This window comes from Trachurus japonicus, chromosome 24 (assembly GCF_045865225.1).
Source record: "Trachurus japonicus isolate A0001 chromosome 24, Traja_1.0".
In the NCBI taxonomy this organism is placed as follows: domain Eukaryota; kingdom Metazoa; phylum Chordata; class Actinopteri; order Carangiformes; family Carangidae; genus Trachurus; species Trachurus japonicus.
In genome coordinates this window covers 27,238,315-27,265,708 of record NC_140930.1, presented here as the reverse complement: position 1 = coordinate 27,265,708, position 27,394 = coordinate 27,238,315, and the positions used below count along the sequence as shown (strand labels likewise).

Sequence of the window (27,394 nt, the reverse complement as noted above, 5' to 3'; positions counted from 1 at the left end):
GAGTAAAACATTTTAACTGTGTGTAACTGTGTGGTGGTGGGAGGGGTGGGGGGGCTTGCCTGCTTCCCAGCGTGGCTTGTGTTTGTTTACATCTTACTTTATTTGTGTCACCTTTATGTTATGTATTCCTCTTCCTATTTTATTTAGTATCTTTGTGTGAGTGTTTGGGGGTCATTGCTGGTCCATTGTTATGCCCCTTAAGGCCAACATGGCTGGGCCGTAACAATTGGGGGTCATCATAACTTTAATACTTTATGGATGGAGGCATCATGACGAGAAAATGAATGAGTCACCAGGAATGCAGATTTTTCACCTCACACACAGATGTATATGAATATACACTGAATGTCTATACTGAAGTATATGTGTATATAAATAAAATTGTGTTTGTAAAAATTATACGTATATGAAACATCACAATCACAATATCTATACAAATGCATGTTTATATTGCAGACATATGTCACAAAAAATATACTGTTTATCCATCTGATAGCCTGCCAGTATGACATGTATATTATGATATTATATTGGCTGAGACTATTTTCCCAGAAGGTGAAGTTACACATGTTTAAAATCAAATAAATATAGGCTGCAGTTTCCCATAAAGTTGGAATAATTTTGTTTTCAGAAACATTAATTTTTTTCTTCCTATTTTAAAGGTTAATTGTGGTTTAATTTTTACAGTGATATGTTTGGAAGAGATTGATCAATAAAGTTTTGAGAAGATATACACATCTATCAAGAATAAATCACTTTGTCACAATTATTTCACAAGAAGAAATAAAATAAAAAATATATACCTAGGCCTATGTTTTAATAAACTTGCATATATTAATTAAATAACTAATCTTTTTTTTAAATGGACATTTCAGATATTACATACTTACATCCTCATAACTTATCATATTTCCAGATGTGTGATTTTAATATAGCTGTTAGAGTATATAAGAGACAGTTTCTCTTGATATAGGGACATAGAGTATATGTCATGTAACACATTTCTGTGCAAATGGCTCATGACTGAAGTACAAAGTAGCCTATACTGAATGATTTTTGACTTTCTGACCACCACCTGGTCCCTGCAGCCATGACAAAATGCACAAACAGGTCCTTTAAAGCCACAACACAATAGAAAAGGTTTGACTGTGTTTTGGGGCCATCAGGGTTAAAAACCAGATAAAAAATAATACACTTAAATAATATAGAAAAGTTTGGACACACCTTCTCATTCAATGGTCTTTCTTTATTACTTTCTACATTGTAGATTCAAACTGAAGACATCAAAACTTTGAAGGCACACATATGGAGTTATGTACAAAAGTGTTCATTAAAACAAAAGTGTTATCTGTCACCTGACCTAAACCCAGCTGAGATGGTATGGGATGAGTTGGACCACAGAGTGAAGGTAAAACAGCCGACAAGTGCTCAACTCCTCTGAGAACTCCTTCAAGACCGTTGGAAATCCATTCCAGGTGACGACTTCATGAAGCTGATGACAGAAAGTCAAGGGTGTGCAAATCACAGCAAAAGATGGCTACTTCGAACAATCTAAAATATAAAACATATTCTGCTTTGTTCAACACTTTTTTGTTTACTACATAATTCATCATGTGTTCCTTCATAGTTGTGATGTCTTCAGTTTGAATCTACAATGTAGGAAGTAATGAAAATAAAGAAAGAACATTGAATGTGAAGCTGTGTCCAAACTTTTGACTGGTAGTGTACACAGTGACTTCACATCAAAATAAAGCATCATTTTTTAATGATGTGACTCAGCAGTTATGGCACACGCACTAAACTTATCATTGTCTTCATGAATTACCTTGGCGGAGCTTGGCAGGGAAACGATAAAGGTCACTGTTATGAGATAAGCTGACTTCTTTTTGTTGGTCAGCCTGCTGTGAAGGTTAAGCTCCTGTGTGCTGATGTTAGAGACACAGTCCCTCTGGTCAGAGCGTCTTTTAGTGAATTAGCTGGTGTTGATCCTGAACTGACAGTTAATCAGATGTGGCATCAATTAAACAGCGTTGGGCTCGGGTTGCTGCCCTGCGGTACTGGACGTTTTGTGCGCTGCTGACCCCCGTGACTCGTACACACAGACACACACTGGGATGGCGAGCAGCCGGAGACTAGTTAACCACCGCGCCACCCTGGACCGCGCTCCCCCTGCGAGGTGACACTCAATTATGGATGACCATCATTAGAAACCAGACACGCAGGAACACAGGCTTACCCAGACTGACAAACACACACACACACAAACACTGTGATGGACACAACGATTATTCTCAGAGACACCCAAGACTATTGAAGTGCTAATGGGGTAACACCATCCATTTCAATCCATAACCAGTGCAACTGTAACCCCTGTGGCCTCAGGGTGACCATCAATATACATTTTCCATAGCAGTATGATTATAACCAAGTTAAAATCAGTGTCTAATTATAATATTTACCCATTCCAATCACATTTGATGGAAAAAATCATTTACCTCTTTCAGGAAACTGTGTTATATGTTAATCCTGTCTACTGTGTCTGGAAGTTGATGTTGGGGTCAGGTGCATATTGGTTCCTTTGTCTCAGCTCTTAATCCTGCATTTGTTCCATGAAAGCACAAACACAAAGGACACATCTTTCATCAGTGATTAGAAAAGGGATTAAGCTCCTATACATCAGAATGATGGCATAGGCAGTCATGCACCCACAGCGTGCACATCCAAGTAGGGTATTAGCTTTCAGAGTGGAATCTGGGTATGTCAGTTTTCAATGTGTTTCACTGCTGACACTTCATCCACGTCTCTATTGTCTCTGTTCACTTTCTCTTTCCCCCTTTTATTAACCATGATATCTGCACATGGCTCTGTGGCAGTGTGCCATAGCAGTGATCAGTCTACCGCTTCAGTCCACACTGAAGTATCTCAGAATCTATTGCATTATTGTACAAACATGTGTTTCTCTCATTGGATTAATTCAACAACTTAACATGTCATCCTGCTCAACACCATCATCAGGTCAAAGTTTCTGAATACTCACAAAACTGCTATACTTGGCATCACGAGCAGGTTAACACTGATTAGCTGTTTGCCTGGCTACAGACTGCTGTGGTTTTAAAACACAAAGTGACTGACATAAATGGCACAGTTGCACACAGTCAAACATACAGGTTGGAAATAGATTCATTGATAGTGGCACAAATTGATTCCAATACACCTCTGCAGGTATACTGTAGCCATTTAATAAAGATACACAAGGGGAAAGAGGAGAAGGACCGGAGGGAAATAACAGAAAAGTAAGTTAATAAATGCAACACATAGTCAAGTGGTCAAATTGAAATGAATGAAGATGGGATGTTGATTCACAGGCTCTTGGAGTCCCAGCATACAGGTCTGTCAGTCCTGAGGCTCCTCTAATAAGTAACCAGCTCAACCCTAAAATAACAAACGTCAAACGATTTAGCAACTAGACCAAGTCCAGGCATGTTTTGTGTCTCTAATAATGCAAACACACCCACATGAACACACAGATGACTAACTCTCAGTGACCACAAGTGGACGTTTCTATAGCATCTTAGCTAACCAGGTATGACAGCAGCTGAAACCTTAATGCAACCTAACCTACACTCTGCTGCAGAGAGCAAATTATACAGTACAATGACTATCAGGGGGGGTCGACTCTGTCTGCGGGGTGTAAAGGAACCCAGCACGGTGCAGGTGCCTCACTGTTACTAATTGTGGTGCAAAACTGCAACTGTTTGAAACTGACTTTGTTCCAATTTAACATCAGTATTGGTATCGCAAGCACGTTAACACTGATTAGTCGTTTGCATGGCTACAGACAAAGACAAAGTAACTGACAGAATTGGCACAGTTGCACAGTCAAACATACAGGTTGGACATAAATTCACTGATGGTGGCACAAATTGATTCCCATACAGTACACCTCTGCAGGTATAGTCCAAAGTCCAAAAAAGTAAAAGACTTAACCACCACAGCCACACAAAAAAATATTGATATGAAATAATAACCTTGATAGTGATGCCTACAATATTTACAATGTCTACAACATCTAATCCTCCATTGTTATTACTGTTTATTATATATCAGCAGCTTCACTGCCCTGCTCCTGAGATGACCGACCAGTCATGGGTCAGAAAAGCATTTGTTATCATGTTGTGTTTTGATATATATCACAATTATATAGACATGAAATTTCCTTTTGGTGGAATTTGATCTGGCTGAGTTGAAATATATTATTTCTCGGTACTAGGTATTAAGCTAAAAATATGACGGCAACAACACAGCTTTTGTGCCCTTCTGTATAAAAACATTTATATTTATAACATAAATATAAACAAAAATTAACAGGGGCAGCATGCTTCAAATTTAATTTCATTAGTCATTAGATATACAGTCTATTTCAGCAGTGGCACGTCAGTGAACATTTTGTTGATAACCACCTGTGGTCACATGGAAAAATCGCCTTAATAAGTCGCCTTTTGATTCAGATGGAACAATGTTCACTGTAGCATGTATACAGTATAAACAGCCCATAAATACACCGTTCCAATAGCCATGGATACATCTTTATGTGCAACATGCATTATTAATCTATTTTCCATACCGTGTTTGTCTACTTCTTACGTACATGCACCATTCAGATCAGGCCTATTATCAAGCTCAGTTCTCAGTGGGAGCAGGTTGGAGGATGGTCGTTCAGACCAACAAACATGTCTGGCATCCAAAGGAAAGTCTTTTTATTTTACCGGTTGGAAATCAGGATGATATGAAGCTGAAATATTTTTGAAGGATGCACAACAGCTTGAGTGTATTAGTTTTTGTATCAAAGCTCTTTTCAGACACTTGAATGACAGAAACAAAATCCAAGTGTTGTTTTGAACCCTTAAAACATTTTTTTAAAATTCTCTATGCTCACAATAGGGTTGCTTTCTGGTCTGGATCTGGGTTTATTCATTTTGGGGCAGTTACATGCACTACCAGTTTAGCTTGACCTACAAACTTCCATTTGCCTTTAATGAACTAGTAGTAGCTACATGCAGTATCATGTACATTAAAGGGATAGTTCAACATTTTGGCAAATTGGCCCATTGCCATAATTGCTATAGTCATAGCAGTAGGTTCATTACCTTTAATTGTAGGTGTAAGCTATTTTTAGTACAGCGGAGCACAGCAGCAGGCTGCTCAGAGCTACGCTATGGAGGCTAAGGGAATTTCTTGGTTTCCCTCATTAAACTCATCAAATACAAAATCCCAAAAACTCCACAGCGCTTTTGTAGACAAGTTGTGAGCTGCACAACCACCACGCTATGAGATAATAACGGAACGATACGAAACGGAGCCGTTTTCGAGGTAAATTCATACAAAACCGCTGATGCGCGTTGCGTTCAGGGACAGTTTTTCAGCAAGCAGTCTCCGTATTTACCCTGTATTTACCTCGAAAACGGCTCCGTTTCGTATCGTTCCGTCATTATCTCATAGCGTGGTGGTTGTGCAGGTCACAACTTGTCTACAAAAGCGCTGTGGAGTTTTGGGATGTTGAATTTGATGAGTTTAATGAGGGAAACCAAGAAATTCCCTTAGCCTCCATAGCGTAGCTCTGAGCAGCCAGCTGCTGCGCTCCGCCGTACTGAAAATAGCTTACACCTACAATTAAAGGTAATGAACCTACTGCTATGACTATAGCGATTATGGCAATGGGCCAATTTGCCAAAATGTTGAACTATCCCTTTAACTCTGAAAAATCCTGAATAATCCTACATATTTTTCATCCGTAGTTCTCATTTGGAATATATCCCTCCATCAATGAAAAAATATGTGTCAGAGATTCAGTGAGGGTTTGTACGGCAAAGGTGCTTGACCTGGATCAAGAGAAATCCCCACTGGCCTGTTCTACCTGTGGATCTACCAGACACTGTTGATTTGTTATTGCCTCTATAACATCCATCCATTTATTCAAGTTTAATACCAGATTCACATCCAAGTGAACTCTTTTGGTGCCTCAAAGGTTTTGCAAACATGCCCATGGGGAATATCTTATACATTACAATAAATAACTTTTCCATATTAAGGTGTCTAAAAACAAGATGACCTATGATATAGATTTTATCTTTTAACAGAAATTAAAACCTTTTTAAAAATTTTTTGCAATCTTCTTTCTAACCTTCAACAAATATGGAATTATAAAAACAACTCTGAAATCTTAATAGTCCACAAACTGAATAAAATCTTTCCAATTTTCAATTCATATATGGATAATCGAATTTATAAGAGTTAGATGGACAGAACACGAGAAGTTTACAGTCCAGTCTACAGTTGACGGCAAAAACAATGTCACATACAGTAAACTAAAGGTTTAGTTCTTCAGGCTTGCTTAATGTGGCTTAACGTGGGGAGTTGACTGTGCTGAACTTGTTGAGTGTATTGCCATTGTGCTGTGTGAATGTGAGTGTTTGTCTGATACAATATCAGAGCTTACTGGTACATATCACTGTTAAGTAGCCAGAAAGGTAACTGGAGTGGGGGATGTATCCACCTCAGTGGGTTCAATCTGTCTTCATCGGGCACACACAGAACATGCATGCCACCAATACATGCAAATACACACACAAACACACACACTCACAAATGCAGTATCAGGTGACAGGCCCTGAATTATTTAGCAGCCACGAAGAGCGCCACGAAGTAGCAACCAGATTCTTCCACATCTTTGCAGCACAACTGAATATTAATGATCCAGAGACGGAGGCACGAGGAGAGACGGATGCAGAGACAGAGGGAGAGCGAGGGAGGAGATGCTCGACAGAGATTTGGGAGTGAGATTGTTGAAGCTTGAATATTTGGTGTAAATGAGGTTTTCACTTGGATGACAAATCATTTCATGAGCACATCTGCAGTGGTGTAGTCATGAACTGCCCTGTGAAATCATATACCCAATAAAATGGTCAATATAAAAAATATATAACAACCACACCCGTGGGAAAAATATGAAATAATTACGTTTTCAATTCCTAATCTTCATTTTTACAAGTTAAGGTCAATGTCATGGTTTCACCATACTCAGTGATGATTGTCCATATATTACAAATTGTTACATGAGCAGTCAGTTCATCAGTTTACCAAAAAAAATTTGTAAGAGTTAGATAAAGATTTATTTAGATCTCCATTAGCCGCTGTACAAAAACACTGACAAAATCCTTAGTATTTACCAAACTAGTACAGATTAGTCATAAAGCATTCATCTGTACCAAGCTTCTACAGTAATTTGTCTAAATCAAAGACTACAAGCGGCACCAAGTTAATCGTATTTAATGATTTCAGAATGAGTCCTTCCTGTTTAAACTCAGCGGTTTCACAGTTTATTGTGTTCACGTGACCTTTGGTTGGTATTATTAAATACATTAGTTGTTTTATCGCTATATAGTGAAGCTGTGTCCAAGGGCGGGCTGAAACTCAGGCCATGAACTGGACTCAGTCCCAGGCCACCCTGTACACTCAAACCACCCGGCCGCTAATTTTGCAGGCTAACCCTATTTGTTGATGTAACAGGCCACCAGACGAGTTATAAAACTGGCCACTATATTCATCTGGGAGGAAAGTTATCCAGATTACAAAAATAAATATTATTTTTATATTAAAGGAGAAAGTTGAGGCTTTATGCGCACTATATAATCACAGCAGAAGGAGCGCTGATGTAGAAAATGTAATATAGAAAAGTAGCCCATCGTAACGCTAGTTTCTTCCTTTGGTGACTTCTCTGAGGACAGAAAATCCATATTTCCTCATCTTCAAACCAAACCATCAAACCAGTATGACCAGCTGAGCATGAGGGTTTGAGTGTCTTCTCAAGTAAACACATATTCAAATACACCCAAATTAAAATATGTATTAACATATTCTTAATTGAGCAACTCCTTTGTAAATAAATTGGCACCATAACAAGAAATTAAGATAGAATTGAAACTTATTTTTACTTGGACTTTCAATGTCAGTACAAAAACGTATTTAAGAACAGTAAATACAAACACAACCGTGAGCCAGTGTGCACCTTGCACTTCACATTGTGATGGGTGGAAATAAACTTCAAGGAGAAAATGGTTAACAAGTAAAAACATTAGAAGGCCATATTAGAATTAATAAGCTACCTAAGTTTACAATTTTGGCACTGCAGTATATAAATGATACACAGTGAGTGGTGTTTGGGTTGGAGTGGGTGCATGGATGGAAAAGTAAAAGTAGAGGATAACAGCTTTAGTTTGCATATTTCTCAAAACAACTGTGCACTTAAATCTCATACCTCCATGTATTGTATTTATAAATACTGCAACTGTATGTGACCATTCATCAGTAGCCTCAATGTGTCAGCCTCCTTTATGTTGCCCCTGTTTCTGTTTCTGTTTCTGAGCTGGATGTGATCTGTGTCACTAACCTCATTCCTAACTCCTCTCTTCCTCATTCCTCCTCCTCCTCTTGCATCACTGCTGCTCTATCCTGTCTTCCTATCTCTGTGTCAGTAGTCCATGCTGTGCAGCTGGCTCTTCTTGTCAGTTTTCCCCTGCAGAGCCGCAGGCAGCAGCGGCAGGTTCAGGTTTGCCACCCGCCGCTGGAGAGATGACCGTAACTGCACTGAGTTTCTCTTCGCTCCACTCATCCCTCCTCCTGTCATCCCTCTCTCTCCTCCTCCTGCTGCAGACAGGTCTCTCCTCTTCCCTCTCTCCTGCCTCAGACTCTTGATGACTAAGGTGTGTTGTCTCTGGGAGGGGAAGGCGGGAGGTTTGGACCCGTTGACCAGGAGGCCCGGGGGCCCCGGTCGGGTCAGCCCCACCCACGTCATCTTCCGGCCTCGTCCGTCTTTGAGCCCCACGTTGCGCAAGCGCGGCAGGGGGGCCGAGGGTGATGTCTGGGTTGTCTCCATGGAACCCAGGGGGACTCTGTCTGAGGAGTGTGTGGTGTGTGTGTCGGCCTCGAGGAGCATCCTGGGAGAGATGCCGTTCTTCTCCGAGGAGTAAAACGTCTGCAGCTTCTCCAGACGCTCGTTGATGCTCAGGTGATGAGAGTGCTCGTCCTGGTGGCGGCTGTCATGGAAACAGTCCGACCCGGGGTCTGCCGCCCCGTCCGACTGGGTTGTCCTGAGCAGGTGCGTGTGTCGGATCGGTCTCGCTGTGCTGCCGTCTCTGATTGGCTCCACGGGTAGAGGGACTTGGCAAGGGGCGGAGTCACAGAGTTGGGAAGCAGAGCTCTTAGGAGGAGAAAGATGGACGAGTTCCCTGTCTCTAAACACAGACACTGGAACATAAAATACACAGGTGTAGTACGTCACACACTGTACTGTGTATGTGTGCAGCTTTTGTCTCGGTGCACTAAACCCTTACCTTCGGGAAACAGCGTCTCTCTGGTGTCCAAGGTGATGGCAACTTCCTCATCCGTGGCCCCGTCTTCTGCGGACAGAGGGGCAGGGGAGGGGGAGGGGGGGACGCGGGGGGGTAATGAGGGGGAGGTGGAGTGAGGAAGTTGGGGAAGGGAGGGAGAAGGAGGACGGTTTTCATCATCCTCCTTCTTGTCCTTTCTGTGAAGGTCCTCGGTCCTCCTCCTGTTGTTGTGACAGTCAGTCGTCTGCTGGGCCCTCAGGGGCCTGCTGGACGCCTTGGAGCTTTTCTCATTGGTTGGTTCATTCTAAAATACAACAGTGATCACACTGGTTTTTACTGACACAAACACAAACTGTCATCTGCTACAGCTTGAGAAAAGGGTCTGATCCTGTAAACACCGTAAATACAGACTGTTATTGTGATCCACAGAGACACATCACTACTATTCTAATAACCATCATTGAAATGAAACTGAATATTTCTAACCTGTACTGAGTGACAGAAATGGTTTTAGTCTTTTCATGCAATAACAACTGTAAAACATTATTGTGTCTTATAGAACAATATTACTTTACAATCTCTAAATGATTAGCATATTAATGTTTACTGTGTTGATAATCATATTTATCATATTAATGGGGAGCAATTTATAATAAGTACACACTATTAAGCATTAGACTTTAAATACTGAATTCATCATGTATTACACATGAATACTCATTAGTATGTAGTTTATAAACACAGTTAAAATAGTTTTACTCATCACTGATAAGCACTAGTGTATTTATAAACTACATACTAATGAGTATTCATGTGTTATAAATGAAGAATTCAGTATTTATTAATGCTTAACTAATGCTTAATAGTGTGTACTTATTATGAAGTGTTACCTATTAATGCACTGTATACTGTGTTATTGAAAACGTCATCATTACCTGTTCCTGAGTCTTGGATTCAGTGTTATTCCTCTCTCTCCATGTATTCTTACTGGGAAGACTCCAGTCATTGGTTTCCAGCTTCTGCCAAATCAATCACTCAAACTTCAGGCAAACCATACCATGGTTTTTATTGGAGTGTCAGAATAGTTGTGTTTATTTCAGTGTGTGCATATGTGTGTAAATGAGGTGTGAACCTTGCTGGCCTTGGTTCCCTTCTGGCTCCTGTTGAGCTTGTTGAGCAGCAGGTGATAGGAGGCCATGATGGCTGAGGGTCGGTTGGTGGTGAGTGTGTGAATGACTTCAGAGAGGGCGTAGCCCAGCGTCTCCGTCATGTATGCCAACACAGACGAGTTGAGATCCTCTGAACACAACCTTGGAAATCCCAACAGAGAGGGAGGGAAAAACCGTAACAAAGATACAGTGTGAAAAGAGAGAAATCTAATGGCTTGTTCGGTATCCGTTGGTAGGGAGTCGCTACAAGCTGAAGGGCTGGAACCGTTCTTGTTTCATTCATGTGGATTTCAGAAAACACATTATTGCCAGGAGGAGCCATACATGATTGCATTTCCACACTGCGTAAAGTGATAAAAGCCTTTTAGTCGTGCTATAATACACAAAGCTGTTACTCTACTGACCACAAAAATTTTCATTTTGCTAGAAAACTTGCAGTGATTTCCCTCTTGGTTCTTTTGCCCACATTGTAATGTTTACTGCAAAACCTTCCCAGAGGAGACTTTGTGTCTCACAATGTAATTAATACGTACATTACAAATATAGAGTCACTTATTAAAAAACAAATGTGAACATATAGAAGGGATTTACACATTGTTGATACCGATACAGTCCTTCAAGAATATGACTGAGACATCATTTTATAGTTAAATGTTTCATATATTTAGAAAATATACTGTATGATACAACTTTTCACTGTATTTAAAACTGGTTAAGTCCACAAAACATATTATATCAATTGTTTTTGTGTCAGTGTTGTCACACAGTAGAGCTCTACCTGTTTTTATGAGAGAGTGTGAGTAGTGGTTTCTTGGCATATCCCTCGTTGATCCATCTTTCCTCCATCGCTGCTCTGACACTGGGTCTCTTGGCTGGGTCTGGCTCCAGGAGCGACAACACAAACGACACAGCGCCTGCACAACGAGCACAGCTGGATAGAGTATTTACAGGGCAGCACAGGATGGACTGAGGTGACATTTGTTTTCCTAATCTTCAGAATTACAAATTTACAAGTAACAGAGTTTATTGGAAAGTTACTTATTGCATGTTGTCTCTTGCATTAATTCCAGACTAAATAATAAATGAATAAAAATAATAAATAAACGTAAAAAAAATCACTCATCTGCCTAAACAGTTCTGTGGCGCGATCATGTGTTGTGTGTATGAGACTGAATCCCACACAGAATTAGAGAATTATCCCACACTCCTGTTCCCATCAGCTCTGTGTTTTAGGGTCTCTCAGCTCATTTTGGTTTTCAATCCTGTTACGTAGCTGTTCTAGTCGAGTCTCTCTGGACTGTTTTGTCAACAGCAAGCAGCTGTTTCCAGAGAGAAAAGCTCTAAGAAAGCCGCAGCAGGCTGATGCGCCCAGCACCAGTTACTGGATGGACAGAGTTAGTGATTAGCTGGTGAACATGGTGCAGCATTTGGCAGCTAGAGAGCCAGATATTTTTCTTGAGACTGTGCTCCACCCTCACCACCACCCACAAGTTAAATGCTAGCGTTCAGCTTTGGTTGCAGACATGAACATTAGTCAAGACCACACGGTCATAGTTGGTATTCTGGAGGAAAGCAACTGCTGGTCAACAACCATCTTGTTGGTCACTTAAATTTGCTTGGATGGGCTTGTGGTAAGTGAACTGCACTTAGATCAGCATGCTTCATATTCAGCTCCACTCACACAGATGGTCGAGCAGGACTCAGACCTGCTCATGGAAGCAGTTTTGGGTTAGTGTTTTGTGTAGGTAAGGTTCAGACCACCAACCAAGCAAATCAATGGGTTTGTACTACTCTACTCATGCCCAGCCAAATGGACCAAACCGAAGGAACCCGCGTTACACAGCTACCCCGGGCTGCCAGACTGCTGCCAGACTGCTGCCACTCATTGTGTCTTCGCTGAAACTGTAGCGGAGACGACAGAATGGAGAGAGGCAGGATTTCCCCTTGACGAGAACCAATTTAGCCTGTCAGCCTACGACACCCAAGCGGGGTTGATAGTTTGACTCCAGATGGAGACTCCTGATAAGATCCACAGTCTGGTAGCTTCAGAAAAGAATGGCTGCAACATTCACAGACATATAAGCCAAGACAGCTCCAATCAGATGGCTGCTATTACAGTAGCGCCGACACCAAAGCAGCTTGTCTCTGCAGGGGTTAACTCAGTTTGTTTGTTATCGATAGACTCAAAGCACAAAGACAACTGATACCCATGCAGTACTCCATGCATGTTTTTTGATTAGACTCAAAGCATCATTTGAAGATTTATGAAACAATACTCAATAGCAAATGCAGGCACAATGGAAATGAACTGATAATAATGTGAAAAAGAAAACAAATTAAGTTTGTAACAATGCAGCAGTTATAGTGGGTTTGGCCAAGTTTAAGTTGTCTATTGTGTTTGTTGAAGGTTTAAAAAAAACTGTTCCGTCTTGAGGCATAATGAAGTCTCAAAGTTAATGTGGACATCTCAGATAGCAATCTGTGGCAGTGATACAGCCACTCATCTGATCTAGTCACAGTTTGAAAGCATCAGGGCCGGGCTGGTTTTCCCTACAGTAACAGGAGCCATGTTTGTTTGCGGTGACACGACGCCATGACAGTGTAATAGAGTGAGTACGTGTGAGAGAGAGACTAAAATAAAGCAGAGAGAAACAGAGACACTAAGGTGAAGTGAAACTGTTTCCTGTAGCTCTGTGGATGGACGTCTGAATCCTCAGTTAATGAGGAACTTCTAACATTTACAACAAAGTTCTTTAAGTATGATTCAGGATCTCACACCTGAACACAGCTCAGGGTGCCCATGCTGACCCGAGACTCCATTTTCTAAATGGAAATTCAAATTATAAGAGGGAACTCATTCAGTGTCAATGTTGCTCTTCTGTGGTTTACTTATTTTTTCGCAATTGGTTATTCGTTTGGAGCAGGATAGAAAAGCATATAACCGGTTCAAAGAGTTTTTCTCTCTTCTCTCTCGCAAATACTGGTGAAACCCTCTGAGCAAAGCAAATTCTCTCAGCGCTATCTCTATGGATTTTAAAGTGTCCAACTGTCACATAATCTTTGTTTGAAGTTACCTTTGCTGACGTCATTTGGGATGCTGCTGATCTCTCCGTTGACCATCTTCTGATGCAGCTGTTTGATGTTGAAAGGCTCAACAGTAAAGGGCAGAGTCCCCGTCAGCATGGCGAACATGCTCACACCTCTGCACCCACACACACATACAAGGAAAATGTGTACAAACACAAACACAACATCATCTACACACAATACCACAGAAAAAAGTACTGATGGAACCATGACGTGGCTTCAACAGACACAATGACACTTTCTCACGTACACGGACCAGACGTCCACTTTGGGTCCATACTTCCTGTGGGCGAGCAGCTCGGGGGCGGCGTAGGCAGGACTTCCACACTGGGTGTTGAGAAGCTCCAGAGACAGCGACTCAGCCTTCAGAGTGTTACTCAGGCCAAAGTCTGTGTGAAACATCATCATTTTTCCAATGGCTTCCCGTTACCGCAACATTTACAGATGCACTGGACGGCTACTGTTCTGCAATCATCTGTCCAGCATTGTGCATCCACACACTATTAGTTCAAATGTCACAGGACAAAGCAGAAATGTCAACATACCTACAATCTTTATGTTGTTATGCTCGTCCAGAAGGAAGTTTTCAATCTTCAAATCTCTACAGAGGAAAAGAAGAGGCACAAAAAAACCCCAAGTGTGGTTCACCGTAGTATTTTCATGAGCTTTGTCCTTAATCCTAAAGGAATTTCTTCAATTACTTTTTCCCTAGACATGAGTGTTTTGAAGTAATTTACTTGACAGACACTCTTTGGCCTTACCAAGCTTTTCTATGTATTTATGGACAACCAGATGAGATGGGACCAGACGAGACCCACAAAAGCAAAGGAAAACCCAAGCTAAATTTGGGTTTGGGTAAAGCTCAAGCATTAAAAATACTGTTGAAAAATATTTGGGGGTACATTTAGTAGTTGTAATTTGGGGGATTAGTTTGCTTTGGACTCCTTTAACCCTCCACCCATCAAGATTTCCAAGTCAACTAAGACTTACTTGCAATCCTTTACCAGAATAATATCTCTACGATCACCTGGAAAACTTGCCTCAGTCCCCTGAAAGCACCCCTGCCTCACCACCAGCCACACGGCCTGCACTAAAACTACTGAGCTAAATGAAAATCTGCGGTCATGAGAGCGAGCGAGAGATCCCCTATAAACTACAGCCTGGGAATCGGCCATGTTCCTTTCATCTGCGTTCATCTAACCAACAGACACTCCAGGTCCCAAAAATCCAGGGAACACCGCTCACACAACCTCAGGAAAGTTCAAAGACAGATGGAGCGAGACGGAGCGAGAGCAGACATTGTCATAAAGGAGAAAATGTATGCGGTAAACCTACTGAATGTGGGTGGCAGGAGGTGCGTTTAAGTGCAAATTTTCCATTTATTTCCAGTTTAATCATCTCTGTGTGGGACTGTGGTAGAGTGTGTGTGTGTGTGTGTGTGTGTTTGAGCGACCGTGAGTGTCTCTATGTGTGTGAGGACGTGGGTGTGTGTGTGTGTGTGACACTGAGAGAGGTGCTATTGAAGGGTTGAGCGCTACATCGTTGAGGGACTTCATTAGAGAGGAAGTCCATGATGTTGTGATGATGTGTGAATCATGGCGCCGGCGCAGGATGATGAGGTCATTGCCTGGTAATCACATTCCCACCTTCAGAGGAGCCAAGGTCTTAAACCAAAGCCCAGAGCTGTGGATGTTGTGTGTGGCTGCAGCAAAAGTGTGTGTTTGTGTGTGTGTGTGTGTGTGTGTGTGTGTGTGTGTGTGTGTGTGTGTGTGAGTGTCAGTATTGGGACTCTAATGCCTACCCACACTAAAATGCCACTAAAATAACACCCTTGACTCCCACGCTGCACTGTGCCCTTCTTGCAGTGTTTCCTCTTCTGAAAACTGTTAATGCCCTGCAAACTACTCTGTGTGCTGTGTGCTAACACTTGTGTTTATATGTGTGAATCTACAAGTCTAACCATAACATCCGCTCTGCAACAAACAGCTACTGTTTGTGGGAATTTGAAGGCCTCGGTTATTTGTACTCTCTGATTTGCCTGATCACTGATTTTTTTTTTAAACATACTGTAATATACAGAGCCATTATAGGATGGAACACATCACCTAATAATATCAAAAAACATTTCTAAAAAGGTAGTAAAAGACTATTTAAATAAATTAAAAATTCAATGAGTAAGAAATATATAATGTATAATATTTTATCATAGGAATTTAGTTGTGGGTTGAACGGTTGTGGTACTGTAATGTGATGTATGATGTATTCTTTGTACCTATATATTTTAGATTAGACTGTTTGCTGTTTGTGTATATGATGACGAGGTGTTACAGTGATCTGTAACAGCGATGAATGTGAGTATGTACTATGTTCTTTTTAAAATTGCATCGGGGATCCCAGGAAGAATAGCTGATGTCATGACATCGGCTCATGGGGATCCTAATAAACAAATACAAATAAACTGACTGGACTGACTGAGTCAACATCACCTGCGATGTCACTCATTGTGTCTCCACTACGGGTAAATCCAGTAAGCATAGTTATTTTTATATGCAGGAGAAACCCAGACCTAGGTTAGCATCATACTATAAGGAGTTAAATGACAATATATAAATATAATTAAGACTAAAGCTTTCATCCAAAAACTCTTTTGAATGATACTTACAGGGATAGTTTGTGTTATTTGATGTGTGGCTGTGTGAGGTAGTCATGTACAGATGTGTGCTACCAGTAGTATATTTGGATTAACACGCTGCCAGTGCAGAGTCAGCTGGGACCAGTAGCACACCAGCAGACATGGGCAGTGCATGGGGCCAGACCAAAAGAACGTGTTAAAAAGACAGCCACTGAAATGTTTCAGCACTTTATTATAAAGTGAAGTAAATATAGTGCAGTTTTGCTCTCATTGATTCCGTCAGCTGAAGTGCAATACAGTGCATGATATAGATGCACTTGTGTGTAGGAAAACTGAAAACGGTATATTGGCAGTTAAGAAAAGTGCTGGAGAGGGAAGTGCTGTCTAGGCATCACATTTGAGAAGTTTTAATGGCAATTGTTTGTTAATTATTTGGTATTCCAATGGTACAGACATGGAACAAAATGGACAGAATTCTACATAATGTATTGATTTACAAATCATTTTAATGGTACTTTAAATTGCTTACTGAAAAAAAAAACTGAAAAAAAGTTGTTTTTTTCAGTTTGCTTATTGTTTGTACTCAGCACCTGCCCTCATTGGTGTGATGTGCATGTCTACTTTGGTTTTTTAAATTGCTTCCCAAGCCTCAACCAAAGTGCTGACAATAAAGAGACTAGATACATTAAAGCATGAGACATCTGCCTCATAGAGAGTCTTTGACATCTCTTAATACATGTACAAGTGCTGCACATTGCATCTCTGCCCCTCCTGTGTGTGTGGGTGTGTGGTTGTGCAGACTTACCTGTGTACGATGCCGTGTTTGTGCAGGTGCTCCACTGCAGACAGGATCTGTCGGGTGTAGCGCCGCACCTCCCTCTCCTCCAGCCTCTTCCTCTCACAGATCCGGTCCATCAGGTCTCCTCCAGCACAGAGCTCCATGGCCATGTAGTAGCTGTTCTCCGTCTCCAGAGTCTGACACACAAACAGTCATTCATTAGGATTACTAAGGGAAGAGCTTATTCTAACTTCACACAATGTACTTCTCTGATATGAGCAGGTGTAGTGCTGTAAGGCGTTTACCTCCAGCAGAACCACGATGTGAGGATGTCGGACCATCTGATGAATGCGAGGCTCTCTCTTCATGTTCTTCAGCACGTACGAGTCCTGCCGTGCTTTTTTCTTGTCAATCACCTTAATGGCCACCTAAACACACGCATACAAAGAAATAGGCACATAAACATACAATAGCTTTAATGATGTTTTGAGAACACCCTTTGCTCTTCTTACAAATTTGGCAGGCGACCAGTTCACATAAACAAAACCAGACATTCACTAGAGAATGGAGAAGGTAATGGTGAGGGTAATGGCTGCTGCCTGCGCTCCTCTTGGATGAATGTGTACCCGCCATTCTCTACTAATGATAGATGTCCTATGGTTGTGGCTTCAGAGGATTGCCCATGGGGGCTTCCACAATAGTCATTAAGGAAGTATTTCTTAATCACTTGCAACAGCAGGGCCGTTCCTATGAACATGAATGTTACTGACTGACTGACTAAGTTCTGCCACTAGTCAACTGGACAAGTGTTGGAGCTTCCCCATTGGTCCCTGCTCTTACAAAATGATCACAAACAGGTAGTGTTGCCAACTTAACGCCTTTTCCAATACATATAATAACCTTTTAGGACAAACATAAGCTGAGTCACCAGTACCACCCAATGAGCATGAGATCATTAACATTTATCCTGGTGGATAATATGGCGTCTTAATTGGCCACATTTCAGTGATGATTTTGTGTGTGTTTTGTTGTCTGACAACAGGAACAAAAAAACATGTCAACGAGAACAGCTTTATTGGAAACTGGACTGCATTCAATACTGTATGTGTCTGCAGAGACAAGGAGGGAAGCAAACAGATGAAGGAAAACAATTATTTGGCCTTGGTGAAAATGATACGGCTTATATCACATGTGTCGGGGGAATGAACTTGGTTTATTTCCATTTCATATTACTCCATTTCATAAAATTTAAAAATAAAAGACTCCCAAACAGTGTGTGTGTTTGCATATTAGCAGACCTGACCACTACAGGTCTGGCAGCTGCAGAGGGTAACAGGGGTTAAGAGGTGCAAACACCCTTGGAGAGGAGTTTGGTCACTGCTATGGCAACCAGGTCAGGTGCACATGAGCCGGGTGATGAAAGGAAGTTACACATACATTTACCCACATACAGTCTTCACACACACATGCACACACACACACCACAGCATCAGTGTCAGGCAAAAATAACACATACTAAATCATATATTATTATCATTTTAAATAACAGCATGAAGGAAACACTGTGTATTCTTGTTCTCAACATGAACAAGTTGTATTTGCGTCATGTAATCATGTAACTTGTGGTGTATAAATGAGCTGTTTCTTTATAAACAATAAAATCCCTTTCAGAGTCATGGGTATATGTTAAATGCAGGTCATTGTGACTCAGATGTTTTACACATAACAAAAGTAATAACAGGTCACAGCCTTCCTCAAACTCAGTTCACTATAAATATCAGTTACAGGTGTACATGGTGCAGGTTGTGACCATGTAATCATAATCTGGTGTGTGATCTTTTCCTTTGTCGGTGTGTCGCCTCCAGTCTGAGCCGTGTCACGTCATGTCTCCTCTGTCTAGCTCTGGTGTCAGGGACAAAGCACTGACCTTTTCTCCCGTGCCGATGTGCAGCCCCTCCATCACTTTGGCAAACGAGCCCTTATTGATCATTTTCCCCACCAGGTAGGATCCCACCCGTTTGGAGTGAGGGAAGCTCCGCAGCAGCTCCCTGGGGACCTTCAGAGAGGGGAGAGGCAGCCTCTCCCGCTCCAGTGTCGAGGCTTCCCACTGGGACACTCCTTCGCCCCCCCCTTCCGCCACCATGTCCTCCGGACTGGGCTTCACTGCAGCAGCTGGCATCCCGGAGAGGGTCCGGGCCCCATGTGGCTGCCTCTCACACTCACAATCAAATCCAAAAACTGGACTGCCCTTGTAGAACACACATGCTAACACACCCGGATGAACACAAACACAATCGCTTGGTTGACTTGAAGGTATCCAGGGTCCAAGTCCTCCTCCGGTTGCAGGTGTGAGTCCAGGCCAACAGATTTCTTTTGTCCTCTTACTCTCAGTGAGTATTTCCTTTATCCCACACTGTCTGACAGATGATTCCTCTTTTCCTCTGGGTTTATTTCACCTTGTGGCGAGCACAGGTGCATGAAGTGTCTCTGTCAAGCCAGCAGCGCCTCTCCCTCCTTCTCTCACTCTGTCTCTCTCTGCTGGGTGGTGGATGATTAACCGTTGTGTTCTTAGGTCAGCTCCACTGATGAGGAGGACATTCTACACCGTAATTACCCCCCTCCCCCCTTTGCACACACTACACACTGATACTCACAGTTACACAGTAACCATTCAAACTCTCTTACTTCACTTCCTGGGCTTCCATTTCAATTGCTAAATCATATTTCGGTCTAATTCAGTTTCTATTCGACACCATCAGGTCATTTTCTTCACTGACAGATCAGATATGTGATACATAGATGAGGACAGGTAAGTGGAAGAGAATATGACTTTGACTCTGAAAATCTCACCTCTTTAACCCCTTTTTTCTTTGTGTGAAGGAGACCAAACAATCTGAACCAGCCCTGTTATATAAAGTGGTTTTAGAACGATTCCTTCACTTTTTGCTAACTTTAATGTGTTGTAGATTCTGTTTTAGACTGGGGAAAAAAATGCTTTTTCTGCCCATCATGCTACACTCAATAACCAAAAACGATAAGGTGAAAGCATCTTTTAATTATTCAGGCAATAAAATGTATAACTGTAATAAACTGACAAACTAAAACCTCTGTCTCCAGGATCTTGTTGGCAATTTAAACTGACTGACTATAGTTTAGAAAAGCAATAACAAAGACCAACAATTCATATTGCACACCAAGACAATAATCATGTCAATTATCAAATGCCTGTTATCACCTGTCACTCTAACTGTTCTCTGCAGGGAGAAGCTGCCAGGAGGACAGCATACATCAAACAGGCCTTTATGGTGGAGCAGCAGGACAGACAATGAGTAAAAGCCACAGGACAGCTCACTGTGTCTGCTAAACAGTATTTAAAGGACTCTGAGAGCATAAGAAAAAGAAAAAGATTCTTTGCACTATCCCTATAACAACGCATGGTGGAGGCAGCATCAGGAACTGATCAGAATGAAGAGTGAGCTGAATGCAAACAAAAATCTTAGGGTATTAAGGTATAAAGACTGATTTCACTCTCACATCTATTCTGTTTAGTCTGACTGGAAAAGGAGAAACAGCTACTCAAGTGTCAAAACCACTGACCAGCACCTCTAAACCTCACTGAGTAAAACATCACATCTTGTCTGTGTAATTAATTGAAATAAAAACAGTCTTGATGATAGACCTTAAGATAACCCTCAGCTCAGTGTAACTTAATATCTGTATAACTTAATATCCCAGTACAAAGTGTTTACCCAAACTTTTCCTTTAAATTACATAACTGCTTGTGTGCTTCTCAAGAATTTAGTAGAACTCCTTAGTGACGTTGATCTGTATTTACATTATTTATATCAGTCCTGGATTGGATTCACTGTCTTATTCCATTAAGATCATAGTAAAAAAAAAGTGATGTATTATTATCAACATTAGACCTAACAAGGACATTGTTCACCTCTAAAAGGTGTCTGTTGTTGGGCTAAGAGAGGTCAAAGGTCAAAGGTCAGAGGTCAGGGTCAATGACAGATCAGCAGCCTGCAGCTGGTGGGGATTCAGTATCTTCTGTAACAAGCGTTCAGCAGGGCAGACTTCTGCTGCTTCAGACCAGGAAAGCCAGTTACGGTTTTTACATTTTTACTTGAATGATGAGTTTATATGATAACACTCATCGTTTCAAGCAAAAACCAAAGTGGAGTTAGAGTTATATTGACTTACTGATATAACACTGGCAAGAGGTATCACAGCCGCAGAGCCATGTGTTATGACAGTGATCAGTGGAAAGCAGCAGTGAGGTTTTGTGCTGATGAGCGATGGCCGGCACTGAACTATGTCTGCTTTTCTGCTACTGTGTGTATCAAAGTGTGTATAGGTGTGTGTGTGTGTGTGTGTGTGTGTGTGTGTGTGTGTGTGTGTGTGTGCACGTCAGGGTCAGATTGCAGTGTGTTGCTGCTCGATTCTTCCTCACTCAGCTGATGAAAGGAGGGATAGAGCCTTATATCCGCCATGTAACCCAATACCCTCACACACACACACACAAACCTTACACAACCTTTAACTGAGCGGCCGTAGTAGCCAAGTGAAGCTTCTAGAGTTACTTTATTTCATTTAAACATGTTGATACTGTATAACTTGATTTAGCATTCAGAGAAAGAGAAAAGGCACAGCTGCAGCAGAGCAGTCATGAGCCGTTAAAGTTGGTGTAATCACAATCAAAGCACTTAGTCGACTGTTTTTCTCCCTCCGGACGAACAAGCCAACACTTTACAGACTCTTTATGGGATGCAATCAGCAACATCGACCGACACGGATCCAAACTGTCTTAGACTTAATGAAAAAAGACGCATAAATACTGGAAACACCCATTCAGTACATTGGTGTCAACAGTTTTTCCAGAATATTCTGAAATGAGCCGCATAACACAGAACCAGTCTACAATTAGTGGTTTCACATCAGTACAATCCAAAGTACTGTGAAAACACCAACCAAAAACCCCTTTAAAAAATCATTAATTTTCCTTCACAATCTCACATCTTAATCTCTGCCTTCTTCTTCATGTGTGTATGTGTGTTCGTACGCCAGGAGGCCTACACTTCATAAACGAGTCTTAAGGCCTTGGCGTGTGTGTGGGAGGAGGTGTTAACACACCCTCCCTAATGCCGGGGAAGGGTGTCAAGCTGTATCTGGCTCGGCGCTGGACAGATGCAGAGGAAGAAAGAAGTAAAGGGAAGAGAGGAGGAAAGTGTGACTGTGTGGCACTCCAGTCGCAGGAAGCGAGGGAAAGACTAATGGCCACGCAGAAAGACAGGATGAGTGAGAAGGAGAGAAACCGAGCTTCACAACTGCAAAACAAATGTGAATTAATAAGACCTCAGGAGGTTTTTTATATAACCTCCGTACTGCTTAAATGTTTTGCAGAGGCTTTTTTTTTTCTGTGTGCGTGTATGTGTGTGTGTTAATGTGTGTGCTTTCATGGTTCAGAAAAGGTCATTCTCTCTGCCAGAGACCACAGTCTATTTGTGAGTGTGTGTGCGTGTATGTGTTTATGCATACACACAGCTTTTTTCTGAAAGGACTGCGTTGTGTGTATCTTTCTGTCTTTGCATCTACTGTATGCATATTCTAGCTTAATTTACTTAATTGTCTCATTGTGAGTATGTGTGTATACATAGGTGTGTGTATGTGTATGTATATATGTGTGTGTGTGTGTGTGTGTGTGTGTTGCGTTGGTGCACTGGAATGCTGGCTTGCCTGTAGGACTTGGCGAGCTTCTCGGCGGTCACATTAAATGAGAAGAGAAACCCCCTTCTGCTTCCTGCCTGTAATAAATGGATCCCCAGCAACCATTAAGGCATATTTTAACACCAAATAACTCCCCCAAACCACAGCAGAACAGACACAGTCGACCCCCACCCTCTCACCATCTCTCACTCTCTCCATCTCCTGCTCTTTTTATTTCTCCGTCTACTCTTTATACAAAAAAAAGGCACAAAACTAAATCTTAAAATAAGATCTTCAGTGCCACAGCATGATGTACCTCCCAGTCATGCTCTGTAGTCTGTTAGAGAGTTTAATGGCAGTTATAACTCTTGGGCAACACTGACACTCTAAAGTTGGCTTTTTCTTTTCCCTTGTTTAAATGTTTTAATGTATACATCTGGGGTTTGTTGTAAGAAAAATGGAAATGCATATTTTCAAAATATGTATCCACCCAACTATTGTTTCATGCAGGGCTCCCCGACTGTTTCCCAGCTATTCAAAGTGTTGCTCCAGGATTTGATCTGTCTTTCATTTTGTTTTCAGTCTGAATTAAAAAGACTAGTGGTGACTGTTTAAAAATCAATTCTGCATAGAAAGAGACATGACAGGGAATAATGATCAATAACTGAACAAGTTCATGTGAACTCATTGTTTTCTTTTTGTTGTCTTGTCTTCTGTCACAACCTTTTTGTTCATCTGTCAGCAGTTTAACACTTTGATCAGTATTACTCAATCTGCTCATTTTTATCATGGCAAGTCATGAAGACAGACTATAGTCTGAACCTACTGACATGGAACACTGTGGGAGTGAAGACACAAAACTGTTAGGGTAGTGTCGTCTGTCATAACAAAACTCTGTATGCAAACAAGGCAGTAAATTGATGATTGAAACATGATACATTTTAAAACTGTGTCCATATTGACAGGAGGGAAATATGCAACAGATATTTATCCAAATCATCACGGCTGTTTTTATAATCTGAATGTTGCAACATTTCGTTATTTACAAGCTGAAAATTCATGTGTGTAAGCAACTTTTCACAGTACGTATGCAAATTATAACATGTGTCTGATCTTTAAATATATTTATTTGGAATAATAATTATACTATCTCGGCAAAATTAGTTGATTGATATTTGTTTGTGATTTGTCAGATGATTTTTTAAAATGATGTGTATTTAGTGAGAGTTCTTGATTAAGTCTCAGAAGCTAAATGTGCTGAAAAAAATGGGGAAAAAAATAAAATTGGTTTAAGAAATAAGGAAACTTCTGATCAGTGGAGATCCTGCAGGTGTTGTCCAGGAAGCTCATGTTGAAAACCACTGACTCACATGTTTAAGACGCAGTGAGCTGGTTTTCAACCATTGTGTAGAGTGTTCATACTGGTGTCCACCACCTCTGTTGGGGTTTCCAGAGCTGCTGTCCCTGTCTGCCCTCCAGTGGACATAAGTGCCTGATGCAAGGACACCGCTCTTCAGTCCAACAGCTCAACTAAAGGAAAGAATTAATCGGCAGACGAACCAAGAGGGGGTTGACGTGTCTTTGAGGAACCCTAAATTCAGGGAAATCATGGCGTTTTCTCAAACTGTTGAGTCTTCCTCTTTTTGCTTTACAAGACCTCAGCCTCACCACGTCCACACAGAACCCACAGCCGAGGGAAACAAGTGTGTAATGTGTTAGCACTCATTGTGTAAGGCCTGTTGTTGTCAAAAAGGATTTGGAGAAAAGTAGGAAATAATTAGCTGAAGTCAACAATGCAGTTTGAGGGCAAGTGAGTCACGTCATGACAAAGTAACTGGTAGTGGAACAACAGCTCAGATGATGCAGGGACGGACTAGGAGGAGAATCATTAAGTGGAGAAATCAACAGATAATGCTTGATTAATCAATATTAATTGGGTTTTTTCTCCCTTTCTTTCTTGTTTTGCTCCTTATCACAATTTATCTCAATCCATACTTGCTTGCTGTGTTGCTGTGTCATGTCTTTCCGTCTTGTGCTATGTCATGTCTTTATGTTTGCCACTGGTATTACACAATAAAAAATAAAAAATAAAATAAAATAAATAAAAAATATCATTTATCTGCAGGAGAAAAAAAAAATTGGTCATAAAAAAGGATGCTGCTGGATCCTGGATGATGGTTTTGTCATTGTCATCTCCTTGATCATCACTCATCTAGCTGTCTTATTATGAACGGGGCAGAGGACGGGGGAGGACTGGCTGTCAATCGCTGACGACTTCATCCGTGGCCACGGCGTCCTTGTTGTGTCATCATCTGCCAGCGAAAGCCGCCGTCACTTCACTGTGTCTTCATCAGTCAGTGCAGCGCGGCGTGCTTAGCGTGTCATCAGTCAGCGCCAGCATGTTGCTGTGGTTTAAACCTTTCATGTTCTGTGGTCTCTGCCCCAGTGAGGCTGATTAGACACGGTCCGCATGGCTTCTAAACAGACAAACAACGAGCTGCTCTCTGTCAGAGCCGAAGCCGAGCATCTTCCACATCACATCCCATTAGAAGCAGCCTGCAGACCAAACTCTACGCTGCCCACAGAAACGTTTCAGTGAGATCAGGTTGCTTCGGCGCTGAATTTAACCAGAAACGGTGTTGAGTTACCTCTCTGAACAGGCAGGGGAAGTGTATTTTGCGAAAAGGTTATGTGCCAAGAAAAACTGAAATGAAGAAAGGGCAAAAAATTTAAATAACATTGGTAGCATGCTTTGATTTAAGGTTGCCTGGAATCCTTAACTCACATCTACACAAAGCTGGTGTGCAGATATTTAAGTGTTGAAGTGTCAGATAGACTTATCTGCAGCATCAGTTTTCCAACATATCAAATGCAAAAGAGCAACACCTAGTCCAAAAGACATTTTTTTATATTTCTGTGTATATATTTCTTCAGACTGTAAAGTTTAATTTGCATCAGGAATAACAGTGAAACTGAACACTGTAATGACAAACTGTCCATCTTATTTAATGCTGTCTCTTGACTAGAGGTTGATTTTTTGTTTGAAGTTTCACTTGTTGTTAAGTCCTTTTGTGCTGCCTCGAGGCTCGCTGTGTGTAGAGTGCTGCAGTTTAACACCACATGGACACACACACCCACAAACACACACCCACAAACACACACACACACACACATAGAAAAATGTCTTTCCCAGAGCCTCAGTCCATCACACTCTGCTAATCCCACACAATCCTGACCAAGCCTGAAATGGGAGTTTGTGTCACGGGTGGTTTAGAGGTTTTCTACTGTCAACAAAACACTGACAGGAGAGAGACAAAGAAAAAAGGAGAGGGAGAGAAAGAGAGAGGGAGAAAGGGGGGGGAGAGAGAGGGAGAGGTCTGAGAAAAAAATACAGAAAGAGAGGGATGAAAAGAGCCCACCCCTCTGAGCTGAGAGGCTGAAAACGGAGCATTGCAGCAGCAAAAAGTGCACTCCCACTGTCACTAATGTGGACCGTGTGTGTCTGTGTGCAGATGTGCATTAATGTGTGTGCTTGTGTGTGTGTGCACTCGAGTGTGTGTGTGTGTGTGTGTGTGTGTGTGTGCTGGGGCTGCCTGCTGCACTGCTCCCAAATTGAAACGTGAAAGAAACGTGTTGGAAGGTGATGACAAGAGTGAAGTGAACCAGTCGTTTCCTGAAGGCCCAGGCCAGATGTATCGCACACAGAGCCTCAGAAATCTGCAGCACATTTCTCTTTAATAACCAGGATATTTAACCAGGGGAGGCGGGAAGACGGGGGCAGGAACTGAGGGTGTGTGTGTGTGTGTGTGTGTGTGTATGTGTGTGTTTTGTGTATATGCGCTTTACCTGTGTGCACAGATGTGTGCTGAATGTTTGTGTTTGCTGGGGGAAATGTGTGTGAGTGTGCGAGAGTGTGTGTTTTGGAGCTGGATGGGATTTGTGGTTTATTACTTTAATTGGAGATTTTGAGACTGCAGCGCTGAGGAAAGCGAAGGAAGGAGAGGAGGAGCGGGACGACAGGGAGAAAGAAGCCTGACAGACTGATAGCCACACCTCCCATCACCACTCAGGACACACAAACACACACATACACACACACACTGGGTCTATTCCATACTGTACTCAACTGCTGACCACAATGCCCGCCACTTCCTCCAGGAGCAAGCCCTGGCGCCTAGAATAACAAAGAAAATATTCAGCTCCATACCATCTGATGTCTTAATATTTCCAACCCTTCTGTTCTCATATACGCATGATTCATGGATTATAACTTAGAAATACAATCAGATCCTTTTCCACTGATTCCTCTGCCAGTTAAATAAAGCATTTTGAGAGGTGAGTGCAGGAGGAAATCATGCAGAGGTGTTGCAGATGTTGCTATAGCCTACTTTGCCTTTTAACTGTGAACACAGCATTGTTGGCCCACTTTCAGCGAGGTGGGGGTGCACGGGATTTTCAAATTTAATTTTCAAAAATCTTAAAAGCATAATGAAATGTTCATTTCTAAGGAGATGGAAAACACATACCCACATGATTATTTGCTGCAGTTATTATTTTGTTTTCATTCCATCCTTTTAAAGCTGCATGTATAAACCGCAGCACGATTGACAGCTGGTATTTGTGAAAAATTTTA

General features: G+C 41.6%; 1 protein-coding gene across 3 annotated transcripts in view; it reads right to left on the bottom strand.

Annotated features, from left to right (window-relative positions):
- Nucleotides 1-7,964: 7,964 nt before the first annotated feature.
- The window catches only part of LOC146962116 (uncharacterized), a 108,112-nt gene continuing 88,682 nt past the window's right edge, over nucleotides 7,965-27,394 (bottom strand). For 2 of the 3 annotated variants that reach the window (XM_085770901.1, XM_085770898.1), the window contains 10 exons: nucleotides 17,358-17,480; nucleotides 17,080-17,249; nucleotides 14,188-14,243; nucleotides 13,893-14,031; nucleotides 13,630-13,757; nucleotides 11,334-11,469; nucleotides 10,519-10,696; nucleotides 10,322-10,405; nucleotides 9,390-9,690; nucleotides 7,965-9,303 (listed from right to left, as the gene is read on the bottom strand). In XM_085770901.1, coding sequence (XP_085627027.1) covers nucleotides 8,528-9,303; nucleotides 9,390-9,690; nucleotides 10,322-10,405; nucleotides 10,519-10,696; nucleotides 11,334-11,469; nucleotides 13,630-13,757; nucleotides 13,893-14,031; nucleotides 14,188-14,243; nucleotides 17,080-17,249; nucleotides 17,358-17,420 — 2,031 coding nt within the window. In that variant the 5' untranslated portion in view covers nucleotides 17,421-17,480 and the 3' untranslated portion in view covers nucleotides 7,965-8,527. Of the gene's footprint in view, nucleotides 9,304-9,389; nucleotides 9,691-10,321; nucleotides 10,406-10,518; nucleotides 10,697-11,333; nucleotides 11,470-13,629; nucleotides 13,758-13,892; nucleotides 14,032-14,187; nucleotides 14,244-17,079; nucleotides 17,250-17,357; nucleotides 17,481-18,979; nucleotides 19,550-27,394 lie in introns of those variants that run through there. The other variant, XM_085770897.1, reaches the window with a different exon arrangement.